Genomic DNA, 22,202 nt, shown 5'->3' with positions numbered 1-22,202 from the left:
GTTCTTGCTGTTGTCCGCCTGGAGCTGGGGGCTGGGGCTGACAGCAAGAACACGGGGCTCCCACTGTCAGCCCTGCGCCGAGCGGGGCTCGCATGTCAAAATAGTGGTGGAAGCCTAATATTGCAGAATCCGCAATATCACAAGTTAAGTAGGATCTTACGAATAGGAGAATTTTTCTTGCTAGCTGAAAATTTCCTTTTTTCAAGACTCCAGATCCACAGATTCAATCTATCCTATGTTCATTGGGATGCAATTGAATTTTATTCATATGTGTCTATTTAACTAGTTTGGCTATGCCTATTTACTCTGCATGAGTTTATTCCTGTTCTTGAATACTGTTTTGCTAGGGTAATATTTATCATGTAACTTTTAGTCTAGGGTAATTGAAGTTACTGAGCAGGACCTTCAGGTGAGTTTGCCATTGATGGACAGATCTGGTTCTGTGTGTGTTTCTGTTTTGTTTTTTACAGTGTAGTGTAAAAGATCTTGTTGGTAGGTCTGTGGATCTGGATTCTTAAATAAAGGAATTTTTTGATTAAACAAGATACATTTTTTTTCTGTTTAAAAACTCAGGTACAGGCACATTATGATTAGGTACAGACAAGTGGATTATTGCCTGTCACATGACCATCTTTACAAGCGCTAATGCACACGTCAGAATAGTCTTATATTTCACTCTTTTCTTTATTTCAGGCAATAAAACCTATGCATGCCAACCAATATATGGTTGGATCTGGGGACCCTCAGGGACAGTTTCAACTGGACATTGATATTTCTGGGTTAATATTCACCCATCATCCCTGTTTTAGCCGTGAACATGTTCTGGCAGCCAAACTGGCTCAGTTGTATGATCAGTATCTAGCAAGAAGACAGCAAAACCTTACCAAACTCCTTACAGATAAGGTATTTTAATTGTATGCTCTAGCGTGTTGAGATACTCAGTAGCTAGTTTAAGGTTAAAACTGAATTTGAGTCTTTATAATGTAGCAATGTAATTTCTAGCTTTGTGCCATGAATAATATATTTTGTTGAAAATAATCCTGTTTTTCTATAAAGTTTAAACCTCCCCCCAAATATTTGTTCTTTAACATCAGATCAAATAAATTTCAATTGAAAGCTGATTAAAATGTGTCCAACAGCATAGTGAAACATTACTCCATGTTCAGTGCAGACCTATCTGTTTAAGGTTATTTATTTAAAATGGGCTTTCTAAAGGGATCCGAGATACAAGTCAGTATACTTGTTATAATACAATAGAATTTACATAGCATCCTTTATACAGAGTATCAAAAATGTTTTGCAGTGCATGGTAGATTAAAGATATGGCTTTACCGAGTTGTGTACAATGACTCAGACAGGCAGAAAGGGAAAAACAGCATATAAAGATGGAGAAAGGTGAGTGAAGCTTAGTCTCAGTTCTAGGTGAAAAGGAATACAATTATTATTTGTTTCCATTGTATTGTCAAGAATTCCTTACCTTGACATTTTCAAGGAAAACAGTCATGTTTATAAATACCTGGTTCCATTAAAATAAAATTCCAGTTTCCAGCTTTATATCTGTGCTAAATATTCTGATTTTATTTATATATTGTCACACTTAATATATTTATCACCAAAACCTGGTGGTGTAATAAATTAAGACATTGGGGTATAAGAAGTTATTCCAGGCATGAGAATGAGAAAATTTAAGATCAAGCATGAGAAATTTAAGCTACAGAATAATGATTTGAGAAAGTTAGTCAACTGAAAATAGGAATTGCTTGTCCCATTCTTGTTTAGTACTGTATCTGAAATTATCAAACTGATGCTTACTGTAGTTTTACTCATTGTCAAGATTAGGGTGAAAGAAAACACCAGAAAGAATAAATTTATTTGAGAGGAAGAACCGTCTTGTAGTTAAGTCACTAGATGGGGACTCAGATTTAGTTCAGCCTGCCAAAACCAACCTGAGTGACATCGAGCAAGTCGTTTAATCTCACTATGCCTCAGATTCCTATCTGTAAAATATGGGTAACAATCATTCCCTGTCCTCTCTGAATGTTGTGAAGAAAAATTAATGATTTTTTGTGTGGTGCTTAGATACCAGCACGATGGAGGGAAGGTAAATAGATACTTTTGCATTTCTGCTGAATATATTTGGTTAGATTTAAATCCTGAACAGATTTTTCATTGTGTATTTATTTGCCACATTGATATATTTAGCCTTTTTTGCTATTTAAAGTTTGCTTTTTTTCAGTTGAGTAGTGATCATAGAACCTTTTGTCCATCAAGGCGATGCACTGTAGACAAAATGTTTACAAGCAGTTAAGTGCTTGTTTCATCACTCTATAGATAAGTAAAAGTGATCCTCTTCTATATTTGATTGCAATTCTGTTGCCCTTGTTTCAAGTTCACTCCTGTCATGACTGTTGAACCATGAATACTGATCTGTGAGGTTTCTGTAGTTTTTGGTTTCACTCATGAATCTCTGAAATCAGCATTTTGAGGAGATACAAAATGGGTGTAGAAACTAAATCCTTAATCTGTTTCCAATTACCTTTTTGGAGTAGCAGTTTCCTATCATACAGTGGCTACCTGGTTCATTTCAGGTTACATGGTGTGCAGTACAGTTTCCTCCATAAATTTTGAAACCATCTATGAATTGTAGGTTTGTTTTTGCTTTTTGTTTAAGCTGCATGCTCTGAGGAATGCTGTAAAGAGTAGTTTGGACAACAGTGGAACCAATGTCCCTAACCCTGTAGCACAACAGAGCGTAACTGAATATAAATTTGAAATCAGGTAGGTAGAGATTCATTAGATCACTTTTTTTCAGAATTTTATTCCTTTTTTTCTTTATTTCTGCACATGTACAGAACTATAAAACCATGCCAAACTTGACACTTTATGGTAAAGTATTAGAGCATGTGAAGTAAACAGCCCAGGTTACTAATAAAGAAATATGTAGACAAAATCAGATTGTGTAGTGTTTCACATTACATTCCAAAAATCATTTTAATTTTATGTTGTTTTTTTCTGGTTGGTGAATAACCAGAAGTTTATATAGAGCACCAGACAGCCATATCCATTTAACTTGATTAATAAATGCATATGAAGTTTCAAAGTGGTAAAATTTAATATGCGTGATGTGTGCCCTTCTTCCCAGCATTCCATTGTCTTACTGAAAATAGTAGTTCTGGAAACCCAAGCAATGAAATTATTATGCTGTTTTTTCACTGTTAACTTTCCTGTGTTCTTGTAAAAAAATTAGTAGCCACAAACAACAGACACACTACAGTTGTTAGCTACACTACAACTATGCGGTATGGAGAATTCAGATTTCTTCCACTTGTGGAAAATCTCAGTTTATAGCAGTAAGGGTGAAATCTTGGCCCCATCGATGTCAGTGGGAGTTTTACTCTAAGGATTTTTCTTCTTGGTAGGCCAACTACTAGAGAGCAATTTAATTACAAACATAATCAAGTCTGATTCCAACTGGTGTTACATGTAGTAACAGAGGCTGGTGTTACATGTAGTCAGTACATTACATCCCAATGGAGTAAAGCTCATTGTTAAGCATGTGAGGTTTCTAAGAGCCTAAACCCGAGACAGAGACCAAGTGGTATTAGATCATACAGACCTCATAGACATAAGCTAAACTGCACTAAATTCTTGTAAGGTTCACTCTTAATTCCCTTTATGTGGTGAATTTGGTAAGGTGTGAGGGAAACATGCACTGATGTCACTAGTGCTTTGTTGATAAAAAAGACAACTTCAGTCTACAGGCCTGTCAATTTGGCATTTTTCATGTGGAGTCAAATAAGCTATCACTTTTCATGTGTACTAAACGTCCTGTCCCCCCCATTGGTACACTTTTGTGGGGACTTGGGTTAATTTTAGATGTAATTGGTTTCAGTCTCCAATTTATTACAAGCAAAATTTACATAATTTTTATTTAGCCTGTGATAATACAAAGTTAAATGGTAAATTTTCCTTCTGCTTGTTGTAAAGAATGATTTTTAAAATGTGTTAGTGAAATCTGTGAACAACGTATTTCTGGAAAAAGTTCTGGACATTTTTGGTTTTCTGACAGAATTGTCAACATCTGAGCAGTATCTGTCATCAGTTGGGAACAGCTGTTATTCCCTCCTGTTTGGCCTAATTGTGGCAAATTCAATTTTAATTCAGTTCAAAGGGGGACTTTATTTTATATCGTTGGAGTCTTTTTACTAACTAAAGGCCCCATTCAGCACTCACTTCTCAGGTAGAACTCCTTGGCCTTAAGAATTTATACACATTTTTGTTTTTGAATCGGTGGAGCGTTCTGCAGATGTAAGAGCCTGCCTGCATGGAGCTCATAGCAGGATTGAATCTTAGGCCCTGATCTAGCATAAGAGTGCATCCCTCTACACACACAGAATCCTACTGAAGTCAATGGAGCTGCATTTGGGCACAGGGGTTCACTTGCATGCAGTGAATGGCAAGATTAATCCTTAGTGACTATTCTGCAGGTAGAAAAAATGCCTGCTGATTATGAAAGGAAAACCCTAGAGTATCTGTGTGGTTTTGTAAGCCCACGGACTAGTCTAAATGCTAAAGTCTCTTAAATTATACTCCTTTAATTAAAATATTTAATGCTGTAGTTTTAATTCCTAATGCTTAGCTCGCAATAAAAGATTCCTAGGATTTCTGAATCTATTGAATACATTAACAGAAGTAGAGAGAGTACCATGGTCACCATTAAATAGTTAACATTTGCCAGCAGTTACGATACTATTGTACCTGAGAGATTACAGTATTTCCCTCTACTTATAATTATGACTTAATGATGATATCCTAAATATCAGTGTTGGTTAGTGTTGACTTTTTAATGGTGATCGCTATGCTAGTGGTTGGAGATCAGATTACAGCTAGGAATCAGAAGGGTTCTGCATAAAAAAATTTATTTCATACTGGGATGCTTACTCATTGTGAGACCGTGTGGAAAATCACTTGACCTCTGTCTCAGTCATCCTGTCTGTAAAACTGGATAAATTCAAGATCTCATCTGGTTTTCAGTGCCACATTAGACTTTATTTACTATTGTCAGAGTTCCCTCCTCACTCTGAATTCTGGAGTATAGATGTGGGGACTAGCATGAAAGACCCCCCTAAGCTTATTTCTATCATCTTAGGTTAAAAACTTCCCCAAGGCACAAATCCTTTCTTGTCCTTGGACGGTTCTGCTGCCACCACTAAGTGAGTTAGACAAAGATTCAGGAAAGGGACCACTTGGAGTTCCTGTTTCCCCAAAATATCCCCCCAAGCCTCTTCACCCCCTTTTCTGGGGAGGCTTGAGAATAGTATACCAACCAAATAGGTAAACAGACCAGACCCTTAGGTTTTTAGGACACTAAAAACCAATCAGGTTCTTAAAAGCAGAACTTTATAATAAAGAAAAAAGTAAAAGAAGCATCTCTGTAAAATCAGGATGGAAGGTAATTTTACAGGGTAATAAGATTTAAAACATAGAGGATTCCCCTCTAGGCAAAACTTCAGTTACAGAAAACACAGGAATAAACCTCCCCCATAGCATAGGGAAAATTCACAAGTTAAAACAAAAGAGAAGCGAACGCATTTCCTTGCTATTACTTACAATTTTTGTAATCTTGGATGCTTATTTCAGGTAGGGTTTTAGGAGATTGTTCCTCTCTCTTGGACAGAGAGGGACCAGGGTAGGAAAAACTAAGAGAGCACAAAACAAAACCTCCCCCACAGATTTGAAAGGATCTTCTTCCCTTATTGGTCCTTTTGGTTAGGTGCCAACCAGGTTATTTGAGCTTCTTAATCCCTTACAGGTAAAGGAGGGATTTTATGCTACCCTTAGCTGTATGTTTATGACAACTATGAACAAATATATTACAGAAAAAGAAAATGCCATTGGCCGTGGAATCCAATTTGTGTTTGTGTCTTCTGTGCAAAAACAAATGTGCATGAAGGCATTTTTTTTAAATGAGTCTTTTCAGTCTCTATGCATTACTTTACATGACAGAGTCATTGCAAATACTGGTCCTTGATAACCACAGAAATTGGATAAATTAACTGTTTCATGAACTCCAGTTTGTCCCTTGGATGCTTGTTTTTACTTGGAAGCATGTTGTTTCATTCTATCAGTAAGTGATCAGTGGTATCCTTCACTGCTGGATAGAAAAGAGGACTTTCTTTTAGATTTGAAAAGTGTATTGTGCCTTTCTGGCCCTAGGAAGCTAATTGATTGCTGAAATGCTCTCAGTTAAACTCTGAGAACTTTTCCATTTTGGTTGATGTCAGTGGTCTCATTGAGTATGCTTTGGTTAGTTTCTCATATGTTGCTGTTACTGCAGACCATATGAGATCATAGGGCTATAAAGTGAAGTGTTTTGCTGCAATAGGAGGTGTTTACATTATGCCGCAGGACCACTCTACTTTTAAGTGTTGAATCATATTTAGCTTTTTTACATATGCCCGTGTCAAGAAAATAATGCAAAGGCTCTGATTATATTAAAATTAAACATATTTTAAAGAATCATCTTTATAACTTAAATATTTTATTAAAGATATTATTGAAATGAAACTTAGGGTACATCTACACAGCAAAAAAACCTGTGGCAGTGAGTCTTGGATTCTGGGTCAAGCTCTCAGGGCTCAAACTGTGTGGCCAAAAATAGCAATGTAGACGTTTCCACTTGAGCATAGTAACACATGAATTAAAAACAATATATGTAACATAGGAAACTAGCACAAAGAGATCCAAGAGATGGAGCAAAACAAATACAAAACAAACAACACTGTAATAAAAATAAACTGGAAAGGAAGATACATTTTTGGTTCTTGACTGGAAACATGCCATGGACTTCTGGCAAACTGAGAGGAGTATCACTGGAGTGTGGCAAGCCTCGATAGTCAGCACTTCCAGTCCCAGTGATCTCATTTGCCATATTAGTAAATTGATGGGTCTCTTGTGTAAGACATTGAATCATACTTGCCAATACAGGTTGTGGAGTGCACTGTCTCAAAGGTCTGTATTTAATTTCTATAAAAAATATTTAAAAGCAGAAGCAAAGTTAGTACAAGTAATGAATATAAGCTACTGAATATCCAGGTCTTAACTTAGAGGGTTTTTAAGTACCATATTACAGAACAGGGATCGACAACCTTTGGCATGTGGCCCATCAGGGAAATCTGCTGGCAGGCCGGGCCGGTTTGTTTACCTGCAGCGTCTACAGGTTCGGCCAGTTGCAGCTCCCACTGGCCGTGGTTCGCCGTTCCAGGCCAACAGGGGCTGCGGAAAGTGGCGACCAGTACATCCCTCAGCCCACGCCGATTCCCGTAGCCCCCATTGGCCTGGAACGGCGAACCACGGCCAGTAGGAGCTGCAGTCGGCCAAACCTGCGGATGCTGCAGGTAAACAAACCATCCTGGCCCGCCAGCAGATTTTCCTGACGGGCCCTGTGCCAAAGGTTGCAGATCCCTGTTGTAGAATAATATCTTTTAGGTTATATCATTTTTTAAAAAAGACAATTGTTACAGCCAGGACAGTGTTGATAAAAGATTATGTTCATCCTAAATAGTCATTTACGTAGGAAATGTTTAGTCTGGTCATCAAGAAGTACATACTGTATAAGTAAGTGCTTAAGGAAAGGCAATACCAATTCACATATCCTTTAAATAATGCAATGGAAGACAGAAATGGTTCCAAAAGTCACATATCCCTTCCAAGTCAAAAGAAGTTAATTTTGTTAGTGTTTCGAATCCTCCAGGGCCATCACTTGATTTACATTACTTCATAGCAGAAGTATAATTCTCCTGGGTTGCTGTTTACACACATTGACTTTAAAATGTTTTTAATAATGTATGGCTTTAATAAGCCTTTGTATAAGAGATGGAGAGTGCAAGATAATTAACTGTAATTAAAGTCACATTGTCTAGAATTCAGCAGAATAGAATACAGAGCTTTAAAGAAAGCCACATCCTGTCATCTTCAAGTTTGAATTTGTTATACTATCTTGGATTGTAGGGAAGTCATCAGTTAGATTGAAAACCACACCATGTGTTTTTTCAGTATTATAAGTTCTCGCTGTATTGTTCCATCTAGTTATGCAAGTTTAAGTTTGTACGTATATACATTTATAGGCAAACCAGAAGACTTCGTGATGCTGAACAAGAAAAAGACCGAACGTTGCTGAAGACTATTATAAAAGTTTGGAAAGAAATGAAATCCCTGCGTGACTTTCAGAAGTTTACTAACACACCCATGAAACTCTATTTGAGAAAGTATGTTTTGATAACGTTTTTGTTACTTCGTGTGCCACCAGTGGGATTTTATTGCATATTGCTATATTTGGGAGTTCACAAGTAACGTGAAAAAGGCACAATGATAAGCTTTTAGGTGATACCAGAACTTGCTACTATTTTTTTTAAACAAGAAGTAATTACAATATCTGAGAGAAATTACTAGAGGATAATGTCCAAAGTCAGAATTGTTTAGTTCATTATAGATAGTTACATTTTGCTATTAATTAGCATCTATCACAAATCTTAAAACTAACCTCATCCCTCACACCATTTTGAAGTCTTATAACTAAATACTAGATATAAATTGTTCTTCTTAGAATATCTCACACATTTTATGCACTCATGTAACTAGCATTACAAATTCATTATAATGTGTAAGACAAAGGAAAAATAATTGCTAATTACTGCTGACCATTAAAAGTTGTCTTAAATAATTTTATGTCCTTCATTTATTATTATTACTATTATTCATTATTTATTAGTATTATTGTAGCACCTAGGAGCCCTTGGCATGGCCCAGGACCCTATAGGGTTTGTTATTTCGTAATAAGAAGGTTATTAGGATGCCAAAGCCTGCTTTGTGTTTACAGCTTCAGAAACTATGAAAAAGATAACCTAGTAATACTGCTTTATCCTGTATGCTGAAAATTGCTTGAAAATTGCTTGCCTGTACATGAAAGCATAGGTTAAATGTGAATGCATTTATCAACAGAATACATTTTTGTTATAATGAAAGGAGCCAACAGTAGTGTACAATATATTTGTAAATTATAATTAATTGTTTTGAAGGGTAGAGGTTGACCAGAGATCAGATAAAAAAATCTATGAAGCAGAAATTCAAGCTGAAATAAATGAACTATTAGAAGAATGCATGGAAGAGTATGAAAAGAAAATGAAAGAATATAAAACTGAGCTACAAGAGTGGAAATCTTGGAAAAAGGCAAAGGTTTGTGTAAACAACACAGCGTATAAAATTGAATTATTGCCAAGTGTATTTTTAAGCTATCTCTTATGGTAGAAATAGCTTAAAGGTCAGTATAGCCGTCACAAATTGTTAAGTGTAATGGAGTTCATTTGGGTAAATTATTTATGTTTAGGATTGTTACTAAATTAACTTATGTTAAATAAGTGGTATTTAAGTGCAATAGCTATAGTGGAGTAGAACAAGTTAAACTTTCTCTAAGAAGTTTATTCTGTAGTGGTGATGGTTTTGTCCGATGTTGGTTTTCAAACGTCTTTGCTTACATTTCAGCACTTAAATGGTTTCATTAGATTAGATTAAACAGTTTTGCTGTATGCATGTTAAACTCATGTCCTTGTGATTGGGAATGATTTTCCTTGTCACTTCAGGAGTTAAAATGAATATATTTCTCAGAGTTAGCAGTGAAGCAACAAGATGATTACTGGTTCTGTGGATGAAGGGAAAGCAGTGGATGTATTGTTTCTTGACTTTAGCAAAGCTTTTGACACGGTCTCCCACAGTATTCTTGTCAGCAAGTTAAGGAAGTATGGGCTGGATGAATGCACTATAGGGTGGGTAGAAAGCTGGCTAGATTGTCGGGCTCAACGGGTAGTGATCAATGGCTCCATGTCTAGTTGGCAGCCGGTGTCAAGTGGAGTGCCCCAGGGGTCAGTCCTGGGGCCGGTTTTGTTCAATATCTTCATAAATGATCTGGAGGATGGTGTGGATTCCACTCTCAGCAAATTTGCGGACAATACTAAACTGGGAGGAGTGGTAGATACGCTGGAGGGGAGGGATAGGATACAGAAGGACCTAGACAAATTGGAGGATTGGGCCAAAAGAAATCTGATGAGGTTCAATAAGGATAAGTGCAGGGTCCTGCACTTAGGATGGAAGAATCCAATGCACCGCTACAGACTAGGGACCGAATGGCTAGGCAGCAGTTCTGCGGAAAAGGACCTAGGGGTGACAGTGGACGAGAAGCTGGATATGAGTCAGCAGTGTGCCCTTGTTGCCAAGAAGGCCAATGGCATTTTGGGATGTATAAGTAGGGGCATAGCGAGCAGATCGAGGGACGTGATCGTCCCCCTCTCTTCGACATTGGTGAGGCCTCATCTGGAGTACTGTGTCCAGTTTTGGGCCCCACACTACAAGAAGGATGTGGATAAATTGGAGAGAGTCCAGCGAAGGGCAACAAAAATGATTAGGGGTCTAGAACACATGACTTATGAGGAGAGGCTGAGGGAGCTGGGATTGTTTAGCCTGCAGAAGAGAAGAATGAGGGGGGATTTGATAGCTGCTTTCAACTACCTGAAAGGGGGTTCCAAAGAGGATGGCTCTAGACTGTTCTCAATGGTAGCAGATGACAGAACGAGGAGTAATGGCCTCAAGTTGCAGTGTGGGAGGTTTAGATTGGATATTAGGAAAAACTTTTTCACTAAGAGGGTGGTGAAACACTGGAATATGCGTTACCTAGGGAGGTGGTGGAATCTCCTTCCTTAGAAGTTTTTAAGGTCAGGCTTGACAAAGCCCTGGCTGGGATGATTTAACTGGGAATTGGTCCTGCTTCGAGCAGGGGGTTGGACTAGATGACCTTCAGGGGTCCCTTCCAACCCTGATATTCTATGATTCTATGATTCTATGTTTCTGGTGAACTGGCAGTCAATACTAAATGTCCAGTTACATCAAATAACTATTTAAAACTAGAAAATGCAATGAACTAATGTACTAGTTTTTCACTTCTTCAGCGCTTGATTAATATTTGTCTTAGAATACAAATTAAGGGCTCAGTTGTTCTTTGAAGATACAGTTGTGTGCAAGAGGAGGTGATTCCAAGGTACACAGAACCAACTGCGATTGCCAGAGAGGATTGTCTCGAGCAGCCACAGTACTTTCCAGAGCTTCCTGGCAGTTCAGCCACAATATCATCCTTTTAAAGAGTGCAATGCGTGCTCTTTGCAAGCCCCGGCAGCTCTGGTCCCAGAATGGAAAAGGTCATGGCCCTGCTCCCTCCACACTTCCTTTGGGAAGCACTAGGAACTCTGAGGAGGAGGAGGTGTCAGAGTAGTGTAAGGATTTCAGTTGTACTTTTGCCCAATGAGCATCTTTTAGTGGTCTTATGCACTAGCTATCATTTTTGTTCAGGCACTAGTTATCATTTCTGTTCAGGAGAAACCCATGTGTCAACTAATAGGGGTCTTGTCAATTAAGATTGGCGTGCAGTGATTAAGCTGTCTAATGTATTTTCATTAATAGCAAATGATTTTTGTTACCGCTATCACTTTGTTTCTTCCAGGGCCACTCATTCTCCCCAGGATTAATAAAATAATCTAACTGAGAAGTGCCAATTTTAGTATGTCATGGTTATTACCATAGAAAGGTGGAGGGAGAAAGATGGATGAATGCTTTTAGCTTTTGTCTTAATAGCACTTCTACAAGGTGGCCTCTAAATATTCCCGCTTATGGGCTACACCGCCCTCAGCAATGCTCTTGGCGCCGACTGTCCTGGGTTTGGGGACCTTCCGTTGTTGTTTGTTTATTTGTGATATGATAGTAACTAGTTATCATTATTAGTAATAAGGGCCCCCTTGTTCTAATCACTGTACAGACACATAATGTAAAGACAAATCTTGCCCCAAAGAGCTTACAAATCTAAATATATTATGAGAGACAACATGTGGAAATAATGAATAGATGGGGGGGAATGCAGGATACCAGTAAGACATTATGATCAATGTAATCCAACACAGGAGCTGCCTAGTCATTGTTGAGTGTGTCTTGTAGATCTCATAGCAGAGTTGAGTTGTAAAGGAAAGATTTAAAGGAAGATACAGTAGTGGCTATGCTGATTTTTGTGAGAGCTCCTCCTGTGCATAAAGATTGTAATTGGAGGAAGCATGAAGGTGTTGAGGGGAAATTTGTGTATGGGCAATGAAAGAAGATAGAGCAGAGGTAGGGGTTGGCAGCTCAATAACATATAAGAGATAATAGGTAGGGTGAGGCTAACCCAGAAAGAACCATAAAAGTGAAGGCAAATAGTTAGTGTTTGATGCAGTGGAGAAGGGGCACCAGTTGAAGGATTCAGAAAGGGGGATGATTGGCTGGAGCCAGAAGCCGGGATGTTCTTTGCAGTGACTTTTTGAATGGATGAAGAAGGGGAGAAAAACTGTTCCTATTGGGACCTGTAACCTTTGATTTGTGAGTTCCCAATTAGTAACTTAAAAATAAGGTATAAAACCAAACTGAATTATTTAAGCCTCCAGAGTATTTACAGCAAATTTAATGTAGCAGAGGACTGTGAATGGCACAAAGTAATAGAATTAAAAACTTTATTTAATATAAAATATTTCAGCAAACAGGCATTACAGTATAACCATACACTCTGTCTATACTCTCATTCTTAGATGAAGTACTGCATTTAGGGGTGATCAATCCCTAATTGAGGAGAACGGTTATAGTCCTTTCCCTAATGGTACCTTGATGGTGGATGGGCGTGCCTAATCTAAAATTAGTGTGCTACCGTTTTTATAATCAATTATAATAATACCCTTAATTAATGAACATTAAGTCCACCTTTTAACATAATTAAGTATTTTTACTTTCGCATTAGCTATTTAACATTAATTGTCATTTTAGTTAACATCTGTGTAAATACCATACCAGTAACTATCAGTCTAGATAACATTTTCCAGAACGTTAACATTTTATCTAAAACACGTGTAAAAACCAGTTAGGACCAAAACATATTTACAGCATAACCAGGGATTGTGTCCTAATTTATCTTCAACTTGCCTCGAAATCGTCCCACTTTACATTACTCATATTTTACCAAGCCTCACTTAACTATCGTCAAATTTGTTTTTACAAAATAGATTTTTGGGTGTTTCTATATAAATATAAGCACCACAACCCACTCTATCGGCTACAGACCAGACAAGGCCTTACATGTTTGAAGAGGAGATTATAAAAGGATCTGTGATCCTCAACCACTTCAGGTCTTTTTTTTTTTTTTTTTTTTAAATTAGGTGTGAGGATACAGACCTTCACTCCATGCCAGGAGAGCACTTTTTTGGTTTGTGTGGGTTGTGGTGCTTTGTTTTTTGTTTTGTTTTAGCCTCGGATATCCTGATAGTTTACTGTCATTATTGGAGTTTTGATATCTTAGATTATAGTCTAAAGAGTTTCTAGATAACTTGGTGGGCATAATAAAATGAGAAAAGGGAAGCAGTGGATTAAAAGGAAGAAAGATGATAAAAAATATAGAACAGAGTAAGGCAAAAGAAAAGCAAACAAGAGTGTTAGAAATAACAGTTGCACAACTAGTTTGACTAGATGTGGGAGTCAAAGGGAGAATTTCTGTGGGTCTGTGCTATGAAAAAACAGCTGATCTGTGGGAGATCTGGGTTTTGTTTCTTGTACTTTGGATCACTGGGGACCGGAAGAATTGCAGTAGTAATTATGTCAAAGAGTCAAGTTTGATCCTGGGAATGGCTGTCAATCCTAACAGAGGACAAACTTGGTGGCGCAGGATAAAGAGAAAATCTAAAGCCTCACAATGATCACTCAGGCAAATTCAGCATTTGTAAGTCTATTCTTTGAGATAGTCAAGTTAAGCCTGTTTAGCTATATGAATGCAGAGAACTACTAGCCACAGAATAAATGAAGTCGGACCAAAGAGTGGGAGAACTTTATGTAATCCTTTAAGAATAATAAAAAGTAATTTCTAACTAACCATTTGCAATGTGTAAGGAAAGTAGAACAAGCAGAAATAACTAAACATAGTGTCCGTTTTGGTCAAAACAATTGCAAGTAGAACACTTTGGAGGAAAACTCGGTATTTTCTATATGCAGAAGACCAAGAAGAAAAAGAAAATAAAACAAAGTCAAGATCAAGAGGAAGAAGAAGCAGAGGAGTCAGAGTATGGTGAGGAACCAGTAAAACCCATCCCTCCTAAGCTGGCTGATAGGCTGGAGGTAGAGCAACAAGTTAGAGAAAAAGCCATCAACATCAGGAGAAAACCTGGAGAACCTGTTTTAATTCCTGAGTTGAGCCTGACTGGAAGTATAACTCCTAATGATCTGTGCCCCAGGTAAGATTGCTCTGAGACATTTATGGTTCTCTACAAATTAGTTTGTCATTTATAATTTTAGGTAGGTGAGGTAATATATTTTATTGGACCAACTTCTTTTGGTGGAAGGGACAAATTTTCATGGTTCACAGAGCTCTTTCTCAGGTCTTTGAAGCTTGAAAGCTTCTCTCTTCCATCAACAGAAATACATGACCTCATCTACCGTGTCTCTCTCATATCGTAGGACTAACACAGCTGCAACACTGCAAGTACTTATTATTTTGTCATTATCAATCTTCTGTTATATTTTTAGTTTGAATATTATTTATATTTAATTTAAATTAATTAAACTTTAGAAATACATTCTGAACACCCTGCTTAGCCTAGCTATTGGAATGTTCAGCATCTTCTTTCTAAAGTTATTATAACTTTATTAAGTTCCTTTGTAGGTCACATTTAAGATCTTGCATATATTTATAACGTTGGGCAAAGTCCTGCACGTTCCTCCGTGGCCAAGGAGGACCCTACATGCAGGGGAAGAATTGCAGTACCACGGTCACTAGAAAGAAAACAGGTGCAAAGTCGAGAGGCCATTCACTGAATTTTGGTAGCTCTTTATGTATCATGGAGTCCAGCTCTGTGACAGCTCCCTGTGGGAATGGGGACGAGTATCTGTAGATACGCTGAGGGAGTGTCAGGGAAATGTGGTGGGTCCAGTGCAGGGGTGGGCAAACTTTTTGGCCCGAGGGCCATGTCTGGGCATGGAAATTGTATGGCGGGCCACAAATGCTCACAGAATTGGGGATTGGGGTGCAGACCCTGGGTTGGGGCCAGAAATGAGGAGTTCAGGGTGCGGGAGGGGGCTCTGGGCTGGAGCAGGGGGTTGGGGTGCAGGTGGGGGAGTGAGGGCTCCGGCTGGCAGTGTGGGCTCTGGGGTCCAGGATGGTGGGACTGAGAGTTTGGAGGGTGGGAGGGGGATCAGGGCTGGGGCAGGGGATTGGGGTGCTGGAGGGGGTCTGGGGTACAGGCTCCGGGCTGCGCTTACCTCAAGCAGCTCCCGGAAGCAGCGGCAGGTCTCCTGTCCGCCTCCTACATGGAGGCGCAGCCAGGTGGCTCTGCACTCTGCCCTGTCCACAGGCGCCACCCCTGCAGTTCCCAATGGCCACTGTTGCTAGTCAATGGGAGCTGCGGGGGTGGTGCTTTGGGGTGGGAGCAGCATGCATAGCCCCCTGGCTGCCCCTATACATAGGAGATGGAAGAGGGACATGCTGCTGCTTCCGGGAGGCAGGCAGAGCCATGGCACACATGGAGCGGGGCAAGCCCCAGACTCTGCTCCCCGGCAGGAGCTCAAGGGCCGGATTAAAACGTCTGAAGGGCCAGATGCGGCCCCTGGGCCATAGTTTGCCTACCCCTGGTCCAGTGGATCAGCAAACTGCACAGATCCCACTGGCCATGAATCCTTTAGAGAGGGACAGTGGGCCACAATCACGTGTACAACTATGAGCTGTTGTAATATCTGTGGCCTCGCTGCACATGTGAAAAATTTCACACACATCCCACTCAACCCATATACAAAGTCCTTTTATCTCAGGCTGTGGGTGAGTTACTTAGCGACAGAATCATTTTCACAACCCAAAGTTAAAGGGCAAGGCACCTCTGCATCTTTAACTCATGGAATGTAGCAGATGCCAACTTAGCCCATCCCATGTAAAGTGTGTAGACACACAGTCTTCACAGATTGTTGACCCTCTGGTTGTCTCCAGCTCCTCCCTCTGTTGTTTCCTGTTCCTACTACAGCCCAATACTGAGGTTTTGTCGGGGTTTTGGGGATGTTGGTGGTAACAGACAGCCAAACCAAAGACACAGTATGGGCAGCTGTGCAACTGGAATGTAGGCATTACTACAGACCAAGGACTATATTAGCTTCTGTAGTCTCCCAGTTGAATTTTGTGGCCAGTAGATACTTGCAGGCAAAACTCTTACTCCCCTGCCTGTCCTCAACACCCACCACCCCTATGCTCGCCTCTTCCCAGCTTCACTCTTGTAGTGGAGCTACAGTGGTTAGTCTGCAATTTTGGAACTTCCGCAACCATGGAGGAGGTTGAAAAATTTCACCAAATGTGAATGTTTTTTTGTTTTCCCCCACATCAGTTATGTATATAAACAGCCATTTTTACAGTTGATAGATGTTAAACTAAGGCTGCTTGCTTCTCCGTGGTTTAGGCCACCATGAGTACATCACACCTGAGCCCAAGTCCCTCCATAGGCTCCCAGGCAGCTTTGAAAAGGCCTTTCCACCATAAGAATGACACTCACAACATTGACACTCCCTTCTCCCCAAAAACCTCCAGTCAACAAATAACAAAAAATTACACTGAAGGAAACCAACCTTTAAAAATTATTTAAATCTTAAGGAAAAAAAAAAAGAAGCAGACTTTTTATACTTGAAAAGGGAGAAATGTCAAAGACTCCGTGAAATCCACTAGAAACTTCACTGTCACTATCAATGTTATGTGGAAGGTTCTCAGACACCATGGGACAAGCAGTAGATAGAGAAGAAATTTACCCATTGTCAGTATTTCAAAGTTTAACACAGATTATTTAAGGAGTTTCAATTTCTTAAACTGTTCCATATCAAGATTATGCAGAAAATAGCTTTAGCATAAACCATTCCTGTTGCTGTTCATCTTTCACACTGCCAGCATATTTTAGATCCTGACTGCTTTTGATGTCGTTTATAATTTGTGGGGCAAAGAATTTTCACTAGATGAACAGGTCAGATTTTATCTCCACTTGAGGCTTCTTCATATAACAGTAAGAGGAAACATTTTATTTTAAAATCGTTTTGTATGCATGAGAAATCAAAGTAACTGGAATTCCAAGTCATTTTCCTGTGTAGTGATGTTTCTATAGAGTGATTAATTGGCATATTTTTGGTTTTTTCTCTTCCTTTCTTTTCAGTAATCCGACTCATATAAAATACCCCAAAGAGCAAAGATATTTTGTACAAAATCTCTCTTGCTACAATTTATGTTCACAGGGCAGAAGTTTTAAGACGAGAAGATGTAAAGAAACGTTCAGTATTTTTAAAAGTCCTTTTCAACACTAAAGAAGTGTCGAGGACCGTCACCCGACAAATAAGCTCAGACTTTAGAGTTCACTTTGGACAAATTTTCAATTTGAAAATATTCAATTGGCCAGAGAGTTTGAAACTTCAGGTACATAATTCTTTTGCAAGGACTGCACTATGTAACAGATGTTAAAAAGACCATTTTAATTACTTGCTTTTACGCTCTATTTTTTAATAACAGCTAGAAGGTTGTGAAGTGTAGGTCCTCCAGGGCCTGAATTGTTTCCCTACCTCAGCTCTAAGTGACAAAGATCTAACTTGGCAAATCACATTTTTAGCCTGGGCATGTGTTGGGAGGGGAGAGGGCCAAGATTTGTCCCTTATCTCTTGGTCTGGACAGTGTGGACTGAGATTCAGAGAAGAAATTAAAACATCTTTAAAAAAATACACTTAAATTAATAGGTTCTGGCTCTATTCTGGGTTTCAAAAGGGAAATCAATAAATGATTAAATTATATGGTTCTGTCGGTAAGTGAAGCACCTTTCTTACTGTTAGAGAAGCTGTGGTTTATGGCACAGGTAAAACGAATATGATGGTCATCTGTTCTACTCGGAAAACTTGTGTCCACAGAATAAAACTACTGGACCATTTGAAAACATTTAGTCTCTTGATCAAGTTGTTAACTTGAGTTAAAGGGAAGGGTGCACTCTCTGAATTCTGAAAACTGCTTCATTCGCTCGGAAAAGGATAATTCAATAATGTAATGAAGCAGACAATAGCACACTTTTAAAATAACACATTGTTACCGTGCTATGTCTAAGGGGTGCCTAATGCAACATTTATCATCCAGGCTGTCTTTTCATGGTACAGTTAAAGGTACACACTAGCCTCCTTTCTTCCATGCCCACTTGTGCCACCCACCCGCTTGCACAGGGGCAAGGTGTAGCTGCAATCCCTCCTCTCAGTGTAATGCTGAAACTGACCCTCCTAGTATCTCTTTTACTGCAAACCACCCCGAAGGGGACCAGGAGGGGAGACAGGGCCATGGCACATGGTCCTGTGGAGCTGGCCAGGCACACAGAGGAAAATAGGCTGCACTGATCTAAGGGCTGATATAGTGTACATGCTCTCGTTTGCTGGTAGCTCAGTAAAGGTTGTATCTTATGAGACATAGTCCCTCCAGTAGCTTCCCTGGTGTGTGGTGTCTCTGCCACCACCAAATTGGTCAGTAGTTGCATATTGTGTAGGAAGGTAGTAAGGGATTTTCATTAAAGGCTAGATGTTGCCCTAAATGCCATGAGGCACATGAGATGTAGAGGGGACACTCAGCAGCCAAAGTTGACAAAAGGGATTTTTATGAGTCCGCAAGGATTCCTCCTGGGTATTCCCTTAGAAAATTATCTTGTCCACTACTTAGTCATTGCTTTAAACACTGTACATATGTAAATCTTTAAATTGTTACTTATCAGTCTAATATTCTTCCACATCTTAATCATGTTAACTGCTTTTTTCTGAACACCCTCCAACTTACTCTTCTCTTGTAGTAATGAGGCACCCAGAATTGAGTGTAGCATTTCACTACTTATGTCATTGCTTATTTCAGATATATGAAACAATGGGACTCAGCAGCACTAACTTGTTAGCAGAAATGTTTATACCTGTCCCTGAGACTACAGTTCACACTGATAATGCTCGTACAGAAGAAATAGAGTTTAGCAGCAACCAGCGTGTGATGTTGGACCACGAAGGAGTTGGGAGTGGTATGGATTCTTGCTTACTCTCAGTGGTGCTTGGATTAGAATGTTTTACTCTCAGATTGAGCCCAACATATTACTTTGACATAGTTTTACCCAAGTAAATAAAATATATATCTGTATGTTAAGAAAGTTCTGCTAGTCTCAGGCATAAAGTATAATTCAATCAAGAGCATTTAGAACCTCTGAGATTGAGTTATATAGAACGGTCCCAGTTCATATTATTAGCTAAATTTGTGATGGGATTTTTCTTTGTCCTACTTTGTGAAATACTTTTAGTTTTTATGTAATAAAAACTTATGTGATTTTAAAAGGAGTTCTAATTGTTACTTTTCACTATTTAAAAATAGAATCATCTCTAAAGTTTTGACTGTAAGAAATATATGTAGTGGGACAGTATGAGCTAGTATAAAATCAGCATCGCTCCACTGACAACATTGATTTACAGCAGCTGAGAACCTGGCCCTGTAAAATATATTCTTGTGTACTAGTTTTTACTCTTCCTAACTGGTTTGCTTGCACACTTTAAAAATGCTTTATCCCTTTTCTTGACTTCCAACAACATTAAATCCCAATAACTTCTTTCTCAGTTGGGTCCCAAAGTCCCTGCACTCCAGACTCCACCATTTTATTATTTTTTATTTTAGTAATAAACATTTATATAGTACTATAACATTGCACGGTGTTTTACAGATTATTTAGAGATTAACAAATTGCTTTAACCATATCCCAAGGAGTTTCCAATCTTAAATTAGATAAATGTAGCACATGAAGATAAACTAAAGAGAGGAGTAGAAAAAGGGGCAATTAAGGTAAAAATAAAAATAATATTGAGTGTCGTATTATGAAGTGAGTGACTCATACATTTCAGTATTTTGCAATAGAGACTAGGGTAGGGCAACAGAGCAGGAGCAGCCTACACAGGAGTGAAGTCAGTGGTGGAAGGCAAGGTGAAAGATGTGGGTGCTGAGCAGAAAAGAGTGAGTGGGTTGAAGGCCACTGAGCATGCAAAAGAAATCTGAAGAGGTTCAATAAGGATAAGTGCAGGGTCCTGCACTTAGGACGGAAGAACCCAATGCACAGCTACAGACTAGGGACCGAATGGCTAGGCAGCAGTTCTGCGGAAAAGGACCTAGGGGTGACAGTGGACGAGAAGCTGGATATGAGCCAGCAGTGTGCCCTTGTTGCCAAGAAGGCCAATGGCATTTTGGGATGTATAAGTAGGGGCATAGCGAGCAGATCGAGGGACGTGATCGTCCCCCTCTATTCGACATTGGTGAGGCCTCATCTGGAGTACTGTGTCCAGTTTTGGGCCCCACACTACAAGAAGGATGTGGATAAATTGGAGAGAGTCCAGCGAAGGGCAACAAAAATGGTTAGGGTTCTGGAACACATGAGTTATGAGGAGAGGCTGAGGGAACTGGGATTGTTTAGCCTGCAGAAGAGAAGAATGAGGGGGGATTTGATAGCTGCTTTCAACTACCTGAGAGGTAGTTCCAGAGAGGATGGTTCTAGACTATTCTCAGTGGTGGAAGAGGACAGGACAAGGAGTAATGGTCTCAAGTTGCAGTGGGGGAGGTTTAGGTTGGATATTAGGAAAAACTTTTTCACTAGGAGGGTGGTGAAACACTGGAATGCGTTGCCTAGGGAGGTGGTGGAATCTCCTTCCTTAGAAGTTTTTAAGGTCAGGCTTGACAAAGCCCTGGCTGGGATGATTTAATTGGGTATGGGTCCTGCTTTTGAGCAGGGGGTTGGACTAGATGACCTCCTGAGGTCCCTTCCAACCCTGATATTCTATGATTCATGCTGGATATGCATACGGCTGTACATCATGGTTCCCTGAGGGCTGACTTTTCAACCATATGTCTTTTGATTACCATTCAGGAATAAAATCACCTTTTGGAAAAGTGAGAGCCTTCTAGTAGTGGTTCAGTGTGCAGTTAGGAAAACAAATTCTTCCAAGAGTAGGTGTTGGTGCTATTTGGTGTTAATCACATTCTTTTCACAGATTCTGAATTAGTGTTTCATAAATCACAATAGGATACTGCAATTTTGAAACGTACAGGAAAGATCATTGTATATGTTTTTTGTTTTTCTCCTGGATGTAGGTGTGCCATTTTCATTTGAAGCTGATGGTAGTAATAAGATTACTATAATGACCTCTGGCAAAGTGTCCAATAGTGTTTCCTGGGCAGTTGGAGAAAATGGAGTACCCTTAATTCCTCTAGTATCCCAGCAGAAAACAGTGATTCCAAGGTAATATGCTGCAGTGATGTGTTGAAAAATTTAATATACTATGGTATTTAAAAGTATTTAGAAAAGAGGTGACTTTTAATAATCAAGCTATTACTGTCATATGGCTTTTTAAAATACAGAAACTTTTTTCTCTTATGTAGTTTATCCCAATGCAAAGGATATAGAGATAATATTTTAGGTAAATATTTTAATTAACATTTTAATCTTTTAACATTTGTTTGCTAGATAGCATAAAATGCTGAAAGAAGTGGCAGCTGATGCCTCCATTATTATAATGGCCAGATAGCAAACTAGGGTCAGTGCAGTTTTTTCTTCTTGTTTCTTGTGTTAGAGTGTGAAGAGAACATTATTGGTAATCATCCCCAAGAAATACAACCCGCAAGCAAGGCTTATACAAAATATATTATGCATACAGTGTGTCTACTTTAAATGTCATTCTTACCATGGGTTGAGAGAAACTAAACTACAGGAGTGATAAAGAGGGTAGCACAGGTGTATTGTCTCTGTTGCTCTTATTTAATTGGTTAAAAATAAACCTGGCCTCAATTCATACTAAATTTACTTCCCAACTACTGGTCCATGTGAGCCCTGGAAGCCTGGTAAGCTACAGAAATTAATACCTGGTCTGTATAGGAAAATCTCCCCTATCCTGAGGCTGCAAACTAGGCATAGTGGATTGCCCCTTCCCAGTGGTGGCAACTTTGGTCACTTCTGTGTAATTCCAATGAACTGAAAGGCATTACACCATGGATAAACATGGCCCTCTGACTCTACCATCAGCTCTTGGAAGTTATATTAGGTGAC

General features: G+C 39.2%; 1 protein-coding gene across 5 annotated transcripts in view; it reads left to right on the top strand.

Annotated features, from left to right (window-relative positions):
- CC2D2A (coiled-coil and C2 domain containing 2A) overlaps positions 1–22,202 on the top strand; it is a 131,548-nt gene that overhangs the window by 37,515 nt on the left and 71,831 nt on the right. For all 5 annotated transcript variants that reach the window (XM_077815829.1, XM_077815832.1, XM_077815830.1 and 2 more), the window contains 8 exons: positions 694–903; positions 2,672–2,778; positions 8,127–8,267; positions 9,078–9,234; positions 14,101–14,339; positions 17,359–17,536; positions 18,992–19,148; positions 21,251–21,398. In XM_077815829.1, coding sequence (XP_077671955.1) covers positions 694–903; positions 2,672–2,778; positions 8,127–8,267; positions 9,078–9,234; positions 14,101–14,339; positions 17,359–17,536; positions 18,992–19,148; positions 21,251–21,398 — 1,337 coding nt within the window. The remainder of the gene's footprint in view (positions 1–693; positions 904–2,671; positions 2,779–8,126; positions 8,268–9,077; positions 9,235–14,100; positions 14,340–17,358; positions 17,537–18,991; positions 19,149–21,250; positions 21,399–22,202) is intronic.

This window comes from Eretmochelys imbricata, chromosome 4 (genome assembly GCF_965152235.1).
Source record: "Eretmochelys imbricata isolate rEreImb1 chromosome 4, rEreImb1.hap1, whole genome shotgun sequence".
Lineage (NCBI taxonomy): Eukaryota > Metazoa > Chordata > Testudines > Cheloniidae > Eretmochelys > Eretmochelys imbricata.
This window is presented reverse-complemented; position numbering and strand designations above follow the sequence as displayed.